Source organism: Halichondria panicea, chromosome 14 (assembly GCF_963675165.1).
Source record: "Halichondria panicea chromosome 14, odHalPani1.1, whole genome shotgun sequence".
Classification (NCBI taxonomy): domain Eukaryota; kingdom Metazoa; phylum Porifera; class Demospongiae; order Suberitida; family Halichondriidae; genus Halichondria; species Halichondria panicea.
Genome location: NC_087390.1, coordinates 3257358 through 3273439, shown reverse-complemented (window position 1 = coordinate 3273439; position 16082 = coordinate 3257358). Strand labels below are relative to the sequence as shown.

Genomic DNA, 16082 nt, shown 5'->3' with positions numbered 1-16082 from the left:
GCAGACACTACGACACTGGTACACCAACTTGATACATGCTTCTAGTGCACGGACAAAAACGTTTGTGGCTTAAAATGAACTTGCTTTGTTCCAATTCCCAATTTATGTGATCTGTGTCTTTCTGATGGAGACAGCAAGTTTCTGTACAAACTGGGGCTTTGTTTCGAAACAGCCGCTTAAAAATTGTTTTAGCAGCTTTGCTTTGTCCTGCCATAATAATAATAATTATGACCATTTTCACAAGGAAAAAACAATGAGCCAGTCTCAGAATGGTACATAGAACATTTTAGCTAAAAAGTTAGATCTCTGCCAATTCTCTCAATCTTCTGACGGCGCTCCTGACTGTGGAAGCAGCTGTAGTGCTGTGTGTATATTGATAAAACAGTAAGTACAAGGTATACACATTAACAATGGAATAACTAAAGCAATACCGTATAGCGGGTGATTTTCGTGGAGTATATTAACTAGAACAGCGGTGATTTCGTGAGTAAAATTTCGTTCGCTTCATTTCAATTGCATGCGTTCTGGTAAACCATGCCTACATTTTTGAGAGGCCAGCTAGTCCACGAAAATAATAAATTTTTTACACCATGAAAATTACTTACTTTACTATACCATTCCAATAGGTATACAATGTGCGTGTAGAGAAGTTTGGTTGGCTATACTAGAATAGTACATTTGTATGTGATATCTAATCTTGACGCGAGGTATACATACACCCATAGGCACTAAAACAAAACGAACAAAATACCATAATTATTAGCTTAATAAAAGGCGCGGCTTTCATTTTGCTGGCAAATGAGGCGAGAGGCGTTCACTACAGCGTTGCACTAAAAGTTTTTTTCGCTTTCACAAACTTGAGGAGAAAGTCTTTCAAAAGCACTAACAAGCTGCTACAGTAGATACCAGTATCAATATGGCTGAGATGATAGGCTCGCATAGGGCCCAGAGGAGCTAGGAATGCCAGGGTCAATAGGTTCACGTTAATGAAAGATTAAACATTCTTGTTTTGGGTTCTTGACCTTTGCTGCATATAGCAGCTTAGCGCTTCTGTTGTTTATTTGCCTGCTTGGAAAACTTACTATACCCAATGCAGCAGCCAGTATATCAAAATCTATACCCATGCCACAGAAGGCTAATTTTCCATGCTGTGGTTTAGAAGAATGCAGGTCAAAGGTTGCAATATAATATAAACACAGGGGCGCAAGGGTTAAACTAAGTTTTACATGTAAACCATAAGTATGGCCACGTGATGACCTTTTGACCCTTGAATTTCTTCTCTAAATAGGGTCAAAGTTTCATGAGGCTACTATTTGAGACGGCCTTTATACAAGAGCAGCCTCTGATCAAGGCATGTAGACTAAACTTGCAGTAAACAAGTGAAAAGGTCTAAGACAACGAGTTCAGAACATTAGCCTACGATATTCAGCAGCACGAAACACACCTTGGGACCCAAGCCCCTCCGGCTATGGTCTTCTTGCACTTGTTGCAATTCCAGATACCAACACACGTCCTTTTCATTGAGTTCTGCAATAACAGATAGAGTTGTTATAAACACACAAACACGTGCAAAGATGTAGACGAGGAGAAATATCATACATTTATGACGTCATACATTTTTCAGATTTCTAGGGGACGGGGGGAATTCCAGGGCGCCCCCCCCTTTGTATGAAACCCTGACACTGGTATGCAGATTGTCTACAGGAAAAAGTTGATCACTAAGAAATAAGACATTGACTACATTGAGCGCTGTGTATGTTATCAGCAGCAGGTCACAAGCTAAAAATTGTTTTATTTCAATTTTCACTGATCTCGATTAATACCTCTAAAATAAAATAACCAGCTATATATATATATACGCTAAATAAAATTTTTTATTTGTTCGTTCAATCCACGTGCATGTATCATGACAGGGTTCTTGTTAAAAGGGCATTGAGGGGCGTGGCGCCCTACTTCAATTATTGGGCGCCCTCCTAACGCCCCCTTATATTGACCACATGTAGCTATAGCTAATGCTAAAACACTTCTAGTACAGTGCAACAACCAAAAAGAGAGTAGAACTTTTGTTTTTTTACATTTTTGTGTATATCTTCTAAACTAAATGTGATTGGATCAATTTGAGTACAGGTACTGAAAGTTCAACTATTGGCGCTTCCAGTGGACCACCACCTGTTACATCATATGACATCATCATTCCAAAATGGCTGCTAGAATATGTGTACATTGGAAAATATGTTAGGCATGGAACTATCTTATATATAATTTATGTTGATCTGAAATTTGTTGTGCAAGTACTTCATTACCTTGCACATCTTTTGAGCTCCAGCGGAAGTGCATGCTATTAGTAGGTTCTGAGATACACAAAATTTTGTAGATTTTTAGTAGCAAATGTGTTAGGCATTGATTTTTTGAGTTTATGCTAGTTAAGGTCTGATTTTTGAGGAGCATGTACTACAATAGTATACTTTTCATTTGTACTAACTTACAGGAGCTAGGCCAGTCTCTTCTTAGCTAGAGTGGCTCTTCTTGTCCAAAATGGTGATTTTCTTGGTTTATGTTGCGTAGTAGTGTAAATTGTCACGCCCCTGTGACACATTATGACAAATCAGCTGGGTGTAGTTGCCAGGTAGACATCACATGAGCTTGGATGTAGCAAATAATGACAAGATGATTTGTGATGTCACAAATCAATGAATATCATTGCCTACGTCAGCAAAAACGGGCAAAGAGCAGCAAAATCACCATTTTTGACAAGAAGGGCCGCTCTAGCAAAGAAGAGACTGGTCTAGCTCCTGTAATTTAGTACAGATGAAAAGTATACTATTGTAGTACATGCTCCTCAAAAATCAGACCTTAACTAGCATAAACTCAAAAATCAATGCCTAACACATTTGCTACTAAAAATTGCATGAACCGCAAACATTTATTTATAACCGCGAATTTAATATTTCATGCATGCATGCTGCAAAAAAGGCGCTATTCCACGAAAATTAAATCCGCGAAAACTTTTCTAAAGGCACATCCGCGAAAATTTATACCCTCGAAATATACCCGCTATACGGTATATGCTGTAGAGCTGGTAAGCTCCAACCAGCTAAAAGTTAGCATTTTCCATGTAGAAGTCCCAGGTATAACTTCTGGGGTAGAACTCAATGCAAATAGACTTTAAACATACTGCTACTGAAGTAAGTCTGATGTGAAGATACAGTGTTGAGGACTTGAGGTACAGATCTAGGTATTTCTCTCAGTCGATTATGGAAAAGCCAAAACGAACAGTAACGAGTATTAAGCTTGGATCTACACAGTGTGAAAGCACCACTGTTGAGAGCCTGATATTCATCATAGATCTTGTCAGTACATACAGAACTCTATTTCAGATGTTATCTGCCGCTGTTCTTCAGAAAACGTGACAGACTTTGAGTAGCTATAGGTATCCATTCACAATAGGACGATTTAATACACAAGAGCTTTATCATGCAACTGGAATTTGAGTAATTTTAACGGTCAAAGTTTGGAATATTTCTGCATTTAATTGTTTTGCAACCCTTTGACACACCCCAACATATTGAATAGGATAAACACGCGTAGCGACCCAGCGTATCCTAAGTAAAAGTAGCACCAGGCGGCGTCCATACATTTACACAGGTTTGGCAATACAAACACATTCATGTACCTATTCGTTCAGAGGACATTTATTTTCCTACCAATGTTACATTACACTGTACCGTAGAACCCACCTTTCCACAAAAGTAGCAGGAGTATTTAGAATGCTGGCTGATTTCAATCTTCTTTACCATCTTCCTGAGAGAGGCACCATAACGTGTACCATACTTGCCAACTACTCCGACCTTCTTGGTTCTCTTTGCCTGGAAGGGGTGTCAACATCAAAATGAGCATCTCATCAATCAGCGCTTCTCTTAAGAGAGCTCTTTGCATTCTGATAGAAGCGATTGAACAAGATGTAACTTACCATGCTGTCTTGTACTGAACTGTGTGAGACCACGTTGGAAAAGAAAGAGAGGTCAAAGATCAAAGTTCTTCAATTTTAGGTGGACCCCACGCCTATCCTAATTCTTGCTGAGGTCAGCAGAAAATAATGAAGAAGAAAGTAAAAAGTCTACAAGCTCAAGCACATGAAGAAGCACGTGAAGTAAATGCTGGTGATGAAATTTCATGCAGTTGGAAAAGCATTTTAGGATCATCACTGCTAGTGCTGTTGCTCGCAGGATGCTCAAGCTGGCTTCTAATGAGAAAGACTCAATTACCTGCAAGGTATCCATGATTTCTTTCATCTATCCGACTAGAAAAACATTTGCAATGTGAAAAATTGCTAGGATTGGCCAGGGGAACCACAAAAAAGCGTGGGAACAAGAAATCAGACGAGAGCATAACTCCAATCCGTTACAACGTCAATCACATGTATACTGGTAGTTTTCCCATGTTTTCCCAGCCAATATGCCACGCAATTTTTACTGGTGGAGTGATGACGAATCCCTATATATATTTATTATACATCCATTTTAGAATGTGGGGCACATAATTATGATGATTTGTGATGAATTGATGTTCCTAATATATGCAGTGTTGAGCACAGGTACACACAGTCCATCCATGCGTAGTAACATGCACAGACCGTACTGGTGACTGCATGGAATGATGTGGTGGATGGAAGCTGATAGGTGGATCTGGAACACAGTCTATTATTTAATATACTATGTATTGTACATGTTCATGACGTTGTAACGGATTGGAGTTATGCTCTCGTCTGATTTCTTGTTCCCACGCTTTTTTGTGGTTCCCCTGGCCAATCCTAGCAATTTTTCACATTGCAAATGTTTTTCTAGTCGGATTCCCTTTCTTTTTCAGTACAGTTTACGTATCATGACATGCATAAGTGGAACGTCAAGAGGCAGTACAAGAAGAGAAGACAGGACTAATCAGATATCTTCTCGAATATCTCTGGACTAATAATTATAGTATAATGAGTAATAATTTATTGCTTGATAATTAGACCCTATGTTGAATTTGCGAATCAGTATTAAATGACAGCCATTTTAAGAGCATGATATCTAGCCAGTGCATATAGCATGCCTGTCAGAGAAAGGGAGCTAGAGCTGAACAGTGTGAAGAAAAGGAACACCTCAGGCTCTGGAAAAGCACTGCTGCACTGATTTTAGGCGCACGGTTTATTAGCCACGCCTATCTATTATTATTGGCCACAACGCAATTGCTGAGTCATTAAAGATGGCGGAATTGTCTAGGTAAGAGAAATAGAGACTGAGAGGTCATCTGCCTCGTGGAAGCAATCGCAAATCTGAAGAAGCGCTTTGTAATCCAGGTTGTAGTCGTTTGGAAACCCTGTGCAGAATGTCCTGGAGATGGCTGTACTTGGAGTAAATGCTGGGCAAGAAACTTACTTACTTACTTACTTACTCACTTACTTACTTAGTCAGTCAGACAAAGAGCGGTGAAACGTTGAAATAGTGCAATTTTTAAAATGAAAATATTCATTCATTAAAATGTTTATGGATTATGAAATGAGAGATACAAAGAGAGAAAAGGCTAAATAAACTATCTGTTCAGCCAGTTTCTTGATGTGGCCTTTCCCTGCAGAGATAGAACAGTTTGAACATGAGTCAAAATAATTGAAATATTGCTAAACACGGGCAAACCCACTGCCAATCCTATGTAAAACCTACTGGTTTTACTAATCAGCTACATGTACGTATGTCGATCAGTTTATCTAGATCTAGCTATTGTTCTCATAAGAGCCTAGCTATATGTACATGTATTAATTTTATTACACAATCATAGATATTCGTATGATACAAAAATAATTTATTCAGATACAAAGAAGCTGTATGGAGCAGTACATCCGATAGAGATTATATGACGAAGTGGGTGAGTGAAGTAGGCCTAGATTTAATAGCAATAGAATGAAATGAAACGTGTACAAAGGTGTTCATGGCAACGCATCATCATTTTCATCCCAACTTAGGTTGTAAATGGTACAAGCTTTGCCTTGTAGATCAACGGAACTCTTGTTATTGTACACGCCTTATTTATCTCCACTTGGATTATCCTTGTCTCCGTTGCTCTGTTATGCATTAAAACAAACTGTGATGATACAACTGTGATGATCGATAAACTTATTGATTCCTTGCTGCCTTCCTGCTTTACATATTGACTCACGGACAATCCTAACAACATTTTAACTTCATTGCTTGTGAATTGACTGCTGACCTCACTTTGCCATGAGTGGTACTGTATGATGTATTTTGATGACTGTTCTAAAATACACTGTACATAATACACTGTACATGATGGTATTGTACATAATACACTGTACATGATGGTATTGCATAGGTACATCTAAGTTAAATTTCTTACAGGAACCTCTTTCATGCATACTCCGCATTATGAACTGTATCTATCTGACTGCATGAGTATGATATTTTGCATCCTTCTTTATAGCTGGTGGGACAAGGCACTCCTGTAGTTCTCCGAAATACACCGTTTGATAAATGGGCATCGGCATTTTGGACACCTGAGATTTTAGCGAAAGAATCAAATGTTGTGCAAGTTTTAAGCAAAAAAGGAACTAATAATGTATTTCGGTACTTTGCCAATGACCAACCATTGTCCCAGGTCAATAAGTTTGTTGTTTCGAAACCATTTATCGAAGTAATTTATCCTAGAGAGCGGTTTTTCAGCTTGTTGAATCAGCAATTCAATGGACATTATTACTACTCAAGTGGAGGAGTGGAATTACTTGGAATTGAAACACTGTATTCAAGAAAGGAGATTGAGCTATTGACTTTTTGGACCACTAGCAAGCAAGAACTTGGACAAGTAAACTTTTGGTTTGGCATGGAGAATGTAACAGCTTACACACACTACGATACATCGCATAACCTTCATTCCATATCATACGGCAAGAAGAGATTTGTTTTGTTTCCACCGGAGGCTTATTTGGAGTTGAAACTGTATCCATGTTTGCATCAATTCTACAGACAGACGTACATGTCAGTTAGTGATGTTTTGACTGCAGATACGATACAAAAGCTTAATGGAATTGATATTACTTTGTATCCGGGTGAAGTACTCTATATACCTTCGTACTGGTTCCATTGTGTAATTACAATGGAGACAACATTGTCAGTGAATGTTTGGAGCCAGAGTGAAGCTTACAATACAATGGAGAATATCTACTCTTTGCCACTTCCATTTGAGGAGTCCTGGGGTCGAGAAACTCTCATGAAGACGTTGGACTATTTCTGGAAAAAACTCGCTACTGAGCTGTTCCATACCGAGTATAAGACTCTAATGAAACAAGTTGCACTTGAGAGATACAAACCTCTTCTGAAGTTATTCACTAAAAAAGAAAAACTTTATCTGTTTTCTGAAGTGAGAAGCTACTGCAGATATACAAACGTTCATTTGAGCGGTGTTGTATCCAAAGAGAGTTTTCAGCACATCGATCAACATATCGACACTTTGAAAAACCTATTCCTGGCAATTCCAGTTCAATCGATTCGGGAAATTAACTTTGGAAACTATGTTGAACATACTGCATTTAGAATACTTAGCTCTAGATCTGGTGATGTTTTATTACTGCCTTTCTATTTTCAACATTGTTACAGTTAAATATGTGTTTTGTTTCAATCAACTGATGGATAGCAGGAGAATTGTGCCTAATCCTACATGTAGCTAAATCTGATGCAACAATCATAGCCAAATAACAATCCCCTCCCTGGCCAAAATTATAGATACACAAGACAGATATAGCTAGCTGTCAGTGTCATGGCTATATAGCTGTCTTTAACATTGGAACAGAGACTGGACAAGCAGAGGTATACAAACTGAGCTGGCTAGATGGTTTAGCTCAATAGCTAGCTATAGCTGCTAGTTAATTCAATTTAGCATAACTATTGTGGCAACTACGTCTATATAGTAAGTTGATTGCATGTGGATTCTGCAGGTGGTATATTGGCGAGGTGACCAGGAGGTTGCAGCGTCCCTACTCTCTTCCAGTGGACAGCCTCACTTGTTTGTGGTCTTCGCTCAACCACATTCTCAGCGCAAGGTATTTTACAAGTATACTTTATGAGATAGTGCTTCTTGTTGCGAGCGATTGAGACATCTGTACGATATATCTGAGAACAACAAATCGGCTTGCTCAAAACGTAGAGTTTGGGTCGACCACCATTATATGCACTCACCTTCTCTCCTAATGAGACAATAGTGTGCCCAAATAATTATTATGTGCGTACACCATCCTATTGCATATGTATGTCCATATTAAACAGTTGATATAATCCAAATGACAACTCCCCTCATTACCACATTTCCACTGGAGGATTTGAGGATGGAGTCATTGAGCACCTGGCCATTTGTTATGAGCTAGGGAGTTTTGCATCACTGGACAGGTGACACAGGTTGAAAGACAATAGAACAGACTCTTTGACAACAGTTTGCTCTTAGAAATTAGTCCTTTTGTTTTGTAGTGTCTGTCCATGAGCATTGTGTACGAGCTTCAATGTCACATGGACCTGATGTGGACTATATAATTAGTTGCGTTTCACTAGTGCAGTGCGAATTGTTACTTTAATTGTTACCAAGGGCGTATGAAGAGAAGAGGGCATGCAACTCACAATGTATATACTGCGGCATGCAACTCACAATGTATACTGCGTATGCGTCATATTATTGATGAGTCAGCAGGATATACTATATTTAGCAAACCGCCCACTAGGGAGTAGAGTAAAAGTGGTCTCAGGAAATGCGGCCTGGGATCGAGGCAAGGCTATAAAGTACATTCTTTACTATTTTTAGACATAAGCCCCTGCCCATTTATAATACGATAGATTGTAGTTGCATGCCCTCTTCTCTTCATACGCCCTTGTTGTTACTCAAAGTCTGCTGTTTAGATTGTCAACCAATGTGATGATGCATGCATTCGTATGTATATATAACGATGTATTTATATAGGTACAAGTTCTTTGATAAGTAATGGACACTTTGCTTGTCCTTTGGTGGGTTAGTTTAAAAACACAACTATGCTGATGGTGCCATATAGTATAGTTACACATGCGTGCTGACTGCTGAGGCTGTACAATGACAAATTTGTGAGCCCGACATAGCCCCCTACCGGACATAACCAAACTGAAAACCGCAGTCAAAGATATGAGCTCTTTGATTTTGCTAACAGAATGCTTTAATGTGGTTTCCCTATACCCCCACAGCTCAGAGTGGGCGTATCTCCCTCACTGACAAACGAGGTATAGATGATATCCTAACAATAGTGGGAGGAGACATGCTTCGTACATGGACAAGCATATAGCTGTCACCCTAAGAATGTTTGCTTGGGCTGCTGCTATACTAGGAGAGTCACCCGCTCAATTATGCAATTCTCAACACTAGTAAACGGACTAGTTTTTATACTGTTAGTAGTACGATTACCCATGCAGATTCTGGGTAATTGTGATGCGCAATACTTATGCAATGAACACCAGGCCTTTTTCTACCTATATATATAGCGTTCGAGGCTATATCGGACAGTGATGTCCTAAGGGGTCCCGAGCCACATGGATTGTACCACTTGGATCGTTTCCATTAAAATTTTGATACTGTCACCCAATACGAGAGTCGAACAAAGCATTACCTTGCATCAGATGCACTCTGAGCATCTGGAGCCGCCACTTACCTCGAGGCAGCAATTATGTTATTGCCAAATTGTCATTTGATTATGCGTTTCAGACAGGAAGTCACGTTACTTTCCGAATACATCTGATGCATAGTATGCATGCGTTCGATACTCTCTCTTATACTCTTGTAGATAACCACGAGTTAGCAATGTTAGCTCAATTTATAACTCAGGCTATAAAAATAAAAAAATTATGAACGAAACGAAATAACTGCCCTGCTGCCAATGTTTCTATATTTATTCTAGAGTGTACTCTTAAGGCCATTAAGTGCATGCATAGCAGACACGTTAGACCAAAGCCTCTGTCCTTTAATTTATTCTGAGTGTCCTTTTATCATTAAATATAGTTTACATTTACAGACTGATGTTCGTTCATGTTCAGAGTATTGAATTGTTGCAATATGTAGTCTAGTATAGAGAAATCTGTTGGCTATATATCTATTGAGTTCGTAAACCGAACAGCGTGCATGCGGCAGTTATTGCATAATCTGACAGCAGGCATTACAGAAAAAATTGACAGGGGAAAAAGTCATGCACATTTCAGAAAAATGGGGGGCAAGCCGAATATCCGTGTGCCTGAGCACACGGCCATCTAGGGATGCTCCCCCAGGAAATTTTTGTTTTTAGATCATGTTTGCCATAAATACTGCAATTTGATTGGCTAAAGGAAGTGTTCTATCCAACTTAGAAAATCATGTACTTATTTAGAAAATCATGTACTTACTTAAAAAATCATGTACTTCACTTAGAAAATCATATAGGAAAGATTAGATTAAATCTGATTGGCTAAATACTCATGGTTGCTATGATCTAAAATGCTTAGACACTGTTTAGGAAGTTTCCACATGATTTAGAAGTCCTCAGAGCTAGTAGAACCCTCACTACGTTCGGGATACTACAACCAGCCCTTTTGGCTTCTAAATCATGTAGAAACTTCCTAAACAGTGTCTAACTATTATTTAGACTGTCTGATATTGCATTCTTAGGAACTGAGATATCGGGTTTTTATGAAGTACAAAATTAATTGCAAAACATAGTTTTGTATAAAAATGCGAGTGGCAACGATTAATTTGATGAAGTTTCAAGTTGCCTATAGGTGCTAAAACAATTGCTTTAATAGTCAGCTTAGATAGATAAAATAGCTGTGTCTATTCCTGTGGGTACTACAAAGCTTTCTCATATGACAAAATATGGCAGCCTGAGCGACACAGCCGACACGGCACACCTAACTTTATTAAAGAAATCGCCCCCTTAATTTACTTACATATAGTGAATTAGAGGATATTGTGGACATATGAAACAGAAAGAGTAGAACTTCTTCCTGTGATTTACATTGTAATATTGATAAGACAAGATCTTTGTTTGGTTAGTGTGTCACAAGTGTGTTACGGCTTAAATCCCAGGGGGGGGCGAATCTGGAGCTAGGGGGAGCGAGCGCCCCCGCCCCCCCCTGTGTGATGCCCTGAATAGTATGCACAAAACAGAGACTGTGAATACTAAGTACAACAAAGACAGTGAGCAGAGGCTCCCATACACAAAGGGCTTTAAGGCGGGTATTCGAGACTGACTAAAAAAAGTGTTAACTAGTAAGAACCCATGCATGTAAACATTACAACACAGGAAACGTAAAGTACAGAAAATGACTGATTATTAATACTAGCTTAGTATTTTTTAGTTATGCAAATTGGAGGATTCCAAATTCAGGTCCTCCATACAAAACAGGAAAATTAATCCAGTGATGATAAAAGTGGGAGATAAACTATACAAAATCAATATTAATGGGAGTGCTCACTAGAAATTATGCATAAGGCCATATGTCTAATGATGTAAACTTGTATGCTATTGTATTCGTTGTTGAAATTGTATTATCGATGAATTCTATACGACCACTCTTTCGTATATCAACCATCAAGATTGATCCATACTCAATCGGCTCACATTCTGCAGGGAGGCTAAGTGTTGCAAGAGTCTTGTTGTCATCTTGTAGTGCACTAATCAGTCTTAGAGCTCCCACATGACCCATTTGTTTGTTGTGTGAAAGGCAAAGTATTTTTAATGAAGTGTTCACAGTAAGCATTGAAGCCAGGGCAGCAGCTCCGTTCATATTGATGCGATTATAGCGAAGATCCAATCCAAGGAGGGTTCGATTCAACTCCAGTCCATTGGATAGTAATTCAGCTCCTTCACCATGGATTGAGCAATACTTCATTCCTAATGTTTTCAAAGATGAATTAGTAGAAAGAGCTACTGACAGCATTTCTAATACTTCTATTGAGAGATTGTTCAAAGAAATATCCAAATGGGTAAGAACCTTTGAAAATGCAACAGTACTAATCAGTAAACGAAAGGACTCGTATTCAATGCTGTTTTGCATAAGAGCTACTGTAAGCTCAGGTGAGCCAGAGCGAGAAGTCATGTATTTGCATAATCCTACCATATCAAAAGAGGAGATTACAGTGCTTTCGATTCCAATGTGAACAAGTTTTGGGTGAGAAGTGATTAGACTTTCGAACATCAATGTTAATGATGCATGTACACGTTTGCTCACAAAGCAAAATTGTTTCAAGTTTGTTAACTGGCCGTCATTTAAGATGTCTACAACAGAACCAACAGGTTCACAATCTCTAACGTCTAATTCATACAAGACTGAAAAGAGACGCTTGGGAAGAGAAAAGAATAATTGAAGGTTACGTGCAGAGGCATCCCTAATTGCCAGTCCCATTATGTTCCCCTTACAAGACTCATCGACATTGAAGAATAGTGTTGATAAGTTGCGCAGACTGATTATTAGATACCAATTGCAATCGCTGGAGCAAAGGCAATATGATAATGCATGTAGGTCAAGTGATGTACTTGTCAAGGCAGGAGAATGTTTCACGGTCATATTTCCTAAGAACTTGCATACATCCTTAGGGGATTGTGTTTCATACAACAAGTGCAAATGAAATGTGGACAAATCTTGATATTCTGAATCTGGTGGCGTAAAATAATGTAGAACACTGCTGTTCAATCCAACCAGAAATGTGATAAGCATTGAAAATTGTGGATCTTTGCTATGAACTTCCAAAAACAGCTCTTGCACTTGGGACGGCTGTTTAGAGAGATGGTAAGCTGCTAGGAACTCCTGGATGGTGAAATGCAGAAAGCTGTGGGATACAGTGGTACTAGTGTTTATTGAGAGTTCAGTTGAGGACTGCATGAGACCCAGGAAATCAAAACACTCGTACAAGGCTGCCTCTGAATCGGTGAATGTGACTTGAACAGTCAACTTGGTAAAACTCATAAAAGCTAGTAGGCAAAGCTGATGGAAATGTGTTTGTACTGGTTCCGGTAAGCTTGAAAGACAGATAATCTTGAGAGCACAAAACTCAGGAATTGACTTGATATAGCGAATCAAGAGACCTTCAACAAGAGCTGTGTAGAGCTGGGTCAAAGTGCTAGGAATAGCTTGCTGAGAACGACGAAATTGTTTGTAAATCTGAACTACAAAGGCGGCATTCAGGGGAATGTGCATGATAGACTCCAGCTGAGGGTGAAAGCGGAGGTACTCTAAGAACTCAGTCTTTTCCTCCCCAGCGAAAGCATGTGAAACGTACCTCAAGATGTCTTCTCTTGTGAAGCCCAAGATTTCCACCTGTCGAGAAATCTGATCCCCGCATTTTTCTTCCAGTATCTGCACAGCCCAGGGTCTACTGGTTACTATGATGGTAACTTCTGGAAGAGATTCACCTTGAAGCAAGTTAGAAAGAGGCATGCCATCAGCTAAACAAGAAGCAGGAAGTTCGTCTATTCCTTCCATCAGGATAAGAATGCCCTTTCCACCGTTAGAAACTGCTTGCATTGCTACTTTCTTAGAAAAACCGGCATCTTCTGAAAAGAAGAGATTGCCAAGTTTGGTTGCTTTTCTCACTCTTGTATCACGCATGCGCAACAAAACAACCAGGTCATACTGCTGATAGATTTTTCCTTTGGCCCATTTTCTACAAAACTTCCAAGCAAAAGTCGACTTGCCTATTCCTGGGACCCCTTGAATGATTACGGCTTTGGGAAGTGAGCCGTCTTTTTCAGTTAAAAGGTCTTCCATTGAAATGGGATTCATGCTATTGTTCTGCATATACTCATCAATCGACTCGGATCTATTTAGCTTGCACAATGCTGAATGTGAATTTTGCTCTTCAATTTCAATAGTAGCTAGCTTGATGATCTTTTTACAGGGAGCAGGAGGCCATTTTCCTTTGACAGGGAGCTTTGATCGAAGGTACACCTTTTTCAGGTAGTCGGCATATTTTTTGATAGCTGTTCTTGGTGAGGCCGTCAGCATAGTTAGGGAGTGTTGAGAGTTAGTAGGATTGTTACCTGTACAGTTTTTAGATAGTAAAGAAGCTTGTAATTGCATACGAACATTAATTTAATTATTAGGGTATTATGAGCACACAATTGAATTCACACGCTTATGACTTATTGCACACAAAAAAGGCAAAAAATACCCCAGGATGGTACACACACTCTTGCCATATATAGTGAATCATAACAATGTCATGGTTTGCGGTTACCTGGGGTATTTCCACCTTATGATCAACAAGTATTTCAACTACAATGCACATAGCACATCTTTGACTCCAATAATCGTACTATTATTGCACTGGAATCAGTGAAGCAGTGCAATTAATAGCGTATCACATCCGGACCAGTAATTGCACGTCGTCAAGCAAGTAAATGGGATCGTTTTAAAATAACAGCGCAGCTAAAAATGCTATTTAAAACTGAATCATAACGATCAGCAATCTAGTATGGTTATTTGTACAAGGTAAACAACACTCGGTTTTGCCTCGTGAAATCAGAGGCCTAGCTATTGCTGGTTACTAATCGAATTCACATTAATAATTTATCACACATGCTTACACAAAGGTACGCCCCACACATTCTTATCTGAACATCAGCAGTACATGAATAAATTCTCGCAATTGTACAAATCAATGCACATCTCGTTAAGATCTAGAGGCTATGCCCTTTTTGCCCTTGGAATTAAAGGGACTGGTAAGCTACTTATCAAAGTGTGTGAAGAATCTCGCGCAACCACAAGAATGTAGACGTCACAAGGACTTACGTACAACCGTCCACGCGCTTATTATGACTGCATGAAATATCATCAGCCTCGAGTGAAACACATCTTTGCATGGCGACGTGTATCGAGGCAAAAAATTTATCACCCACGCATTAAGCATATTATAGTTTGTGAATTACTCTAATTGCATTACAGTCGAGTCCCTTTCCAATGGGCATGGCCTCCCTAGATCTAAATCTAGTGCACAAACACTTTGCTTAGGCAGTATTAAAATGCCTATTCACTTACCAATAGACGATGCAATGACACTGGCGAATTCAGCATACACCAGCTCCTCTCTGAAGACGTCCAAGGCACTCTCAAACTTATCCGGATGTACGTCTAGGTGATCCATCACAGCTAACATCAACTTAGACACCCTGAGAACTCTCGAGGTGGACACATTTCCAACCATTTCCATTGTTTCCCGAGAAATTATCTGTCGACTGAAGAATTGAGCTCCTAACACAGGCAGGTCTGCTTCTTGGATGGATTTCACCAGTTTGTCATAGTGCTCACGGAAAGCCTTGGCTGCTGAGGTCTTGAAGTCCTGAGTAGCCATATTTAATACTATGTATATAAAGTGATGTGGTCTAGATCTCAAATTATTATCTATGAATCATCTAGCTGACTATGATTTGCAATAGATCTGCTGAATGAAATGTGCTGCCTGTAGATCTATTGTAAGAGACTACTAACAAGGTTTAGCTTTGTATCTACCAGTCTAATTTTATGCTCAGTATAGACAACTGTTCCTGTCTTTTTGACCACAGAGCTCTTGCAAATGCATGTGAGGCGGAATTCCCTCTAGCTTACACACCCACTGACCACAATCATGCAATCATGCAGGAGTGCAGTACACAAACTACACCGACTGGCTATAGATGATCTCTGGTCCATTAATTTTTGTTCCCTGTCATCTTGCATGATCTTGTCTTGATAATTATTGCCTGAATTCATTACACTTATTACAGTCAGTAAAATCGGTTTAATAACACACAGGATTGGCAATTATTTCACGTATTAAACTCTTGTTCAAACTGTCTATACGTTATACCTTAATTACAGTGCCACCATATTATTTTAAGCGCCAACTCAAGTAGTTAAGTGCAATTCCTGTGACTCATCTTGCTGGTATTAAATTCTGGCTCAAGTTATGAAATTAATGTTGTTCATAATTATAGCTTATTCATTGCACTTTCCAATTATCAGCGAGTACAACATTACTCTCATTAGCAGAAATAGCAGATACCTGCGAAAATAATTATGTCA

The 16082-nt window shown here is 39.2% G+C and overlaps 3 protein-coding genes across 3 annotated transcripts; 1 reads left to right on the top strand and 2 right to left on the bottom strand.

The window, feature by feature from the left end:
- Positions 1-211: 211 nt before the first annotated feature.
- On the bottom strand, positions 212-4109 carry LOC135347651 (large ribosomal subunit protein eL43-like). Its single transcript, XM_064545689.1, has 4 exons — positions 3971-4109; positions 3738-3866; positions 1445-1527; positions 212-362 (listed from the first exon to the last, which is right to left on the bottom strand). Exons 1-4 carry the CDS (start codon positions 3971-3973, stop codon positions 299-301), a joined length of 279 nt encoding a protein of 92 aa, XP_064401759.1. The 5' UTR covers positions 3974-4109; the 3' UTR covers positions 212-298.
- On the top strand, positions 4097-7665 carry LOC135347618 (uncharacterized). Its single transcript, XM_064545655.1, has 3 exons — positions 4097-4272; positions 5847-5901; positions 6475-7665. Exons 1-3 carry the CDS (start codon positions 4097-4099, stop codon positions 7645-7647), a joined length of 1404 nt encoding a protein of 467 aa, XP_064401725.1. The 3' UTR covers positions 7648-7665.
- Positions 5453-15599, bottom strand: LOC135347590 (NLR family CARD domain-containing protein 3-like). Its single transcript, XM_064545620.1, has 2 exons — positions 15060-15599; positions 5453-14062 (listed from the first exon to the last, which is right to left on the bottom strand). Exons 1-2 carry the CDS (start codon positions 15370-15372, stop codon positions 11505-11507), a joined length of 2871 nt encoding a protein of 956 aa, XP_064401690.1. The 5' UTR covers positions 15373-15599; the 3' UTR covers positions 5453-11504.
- Positions 15600-16082: the final 483 nt, after the last annotated feature.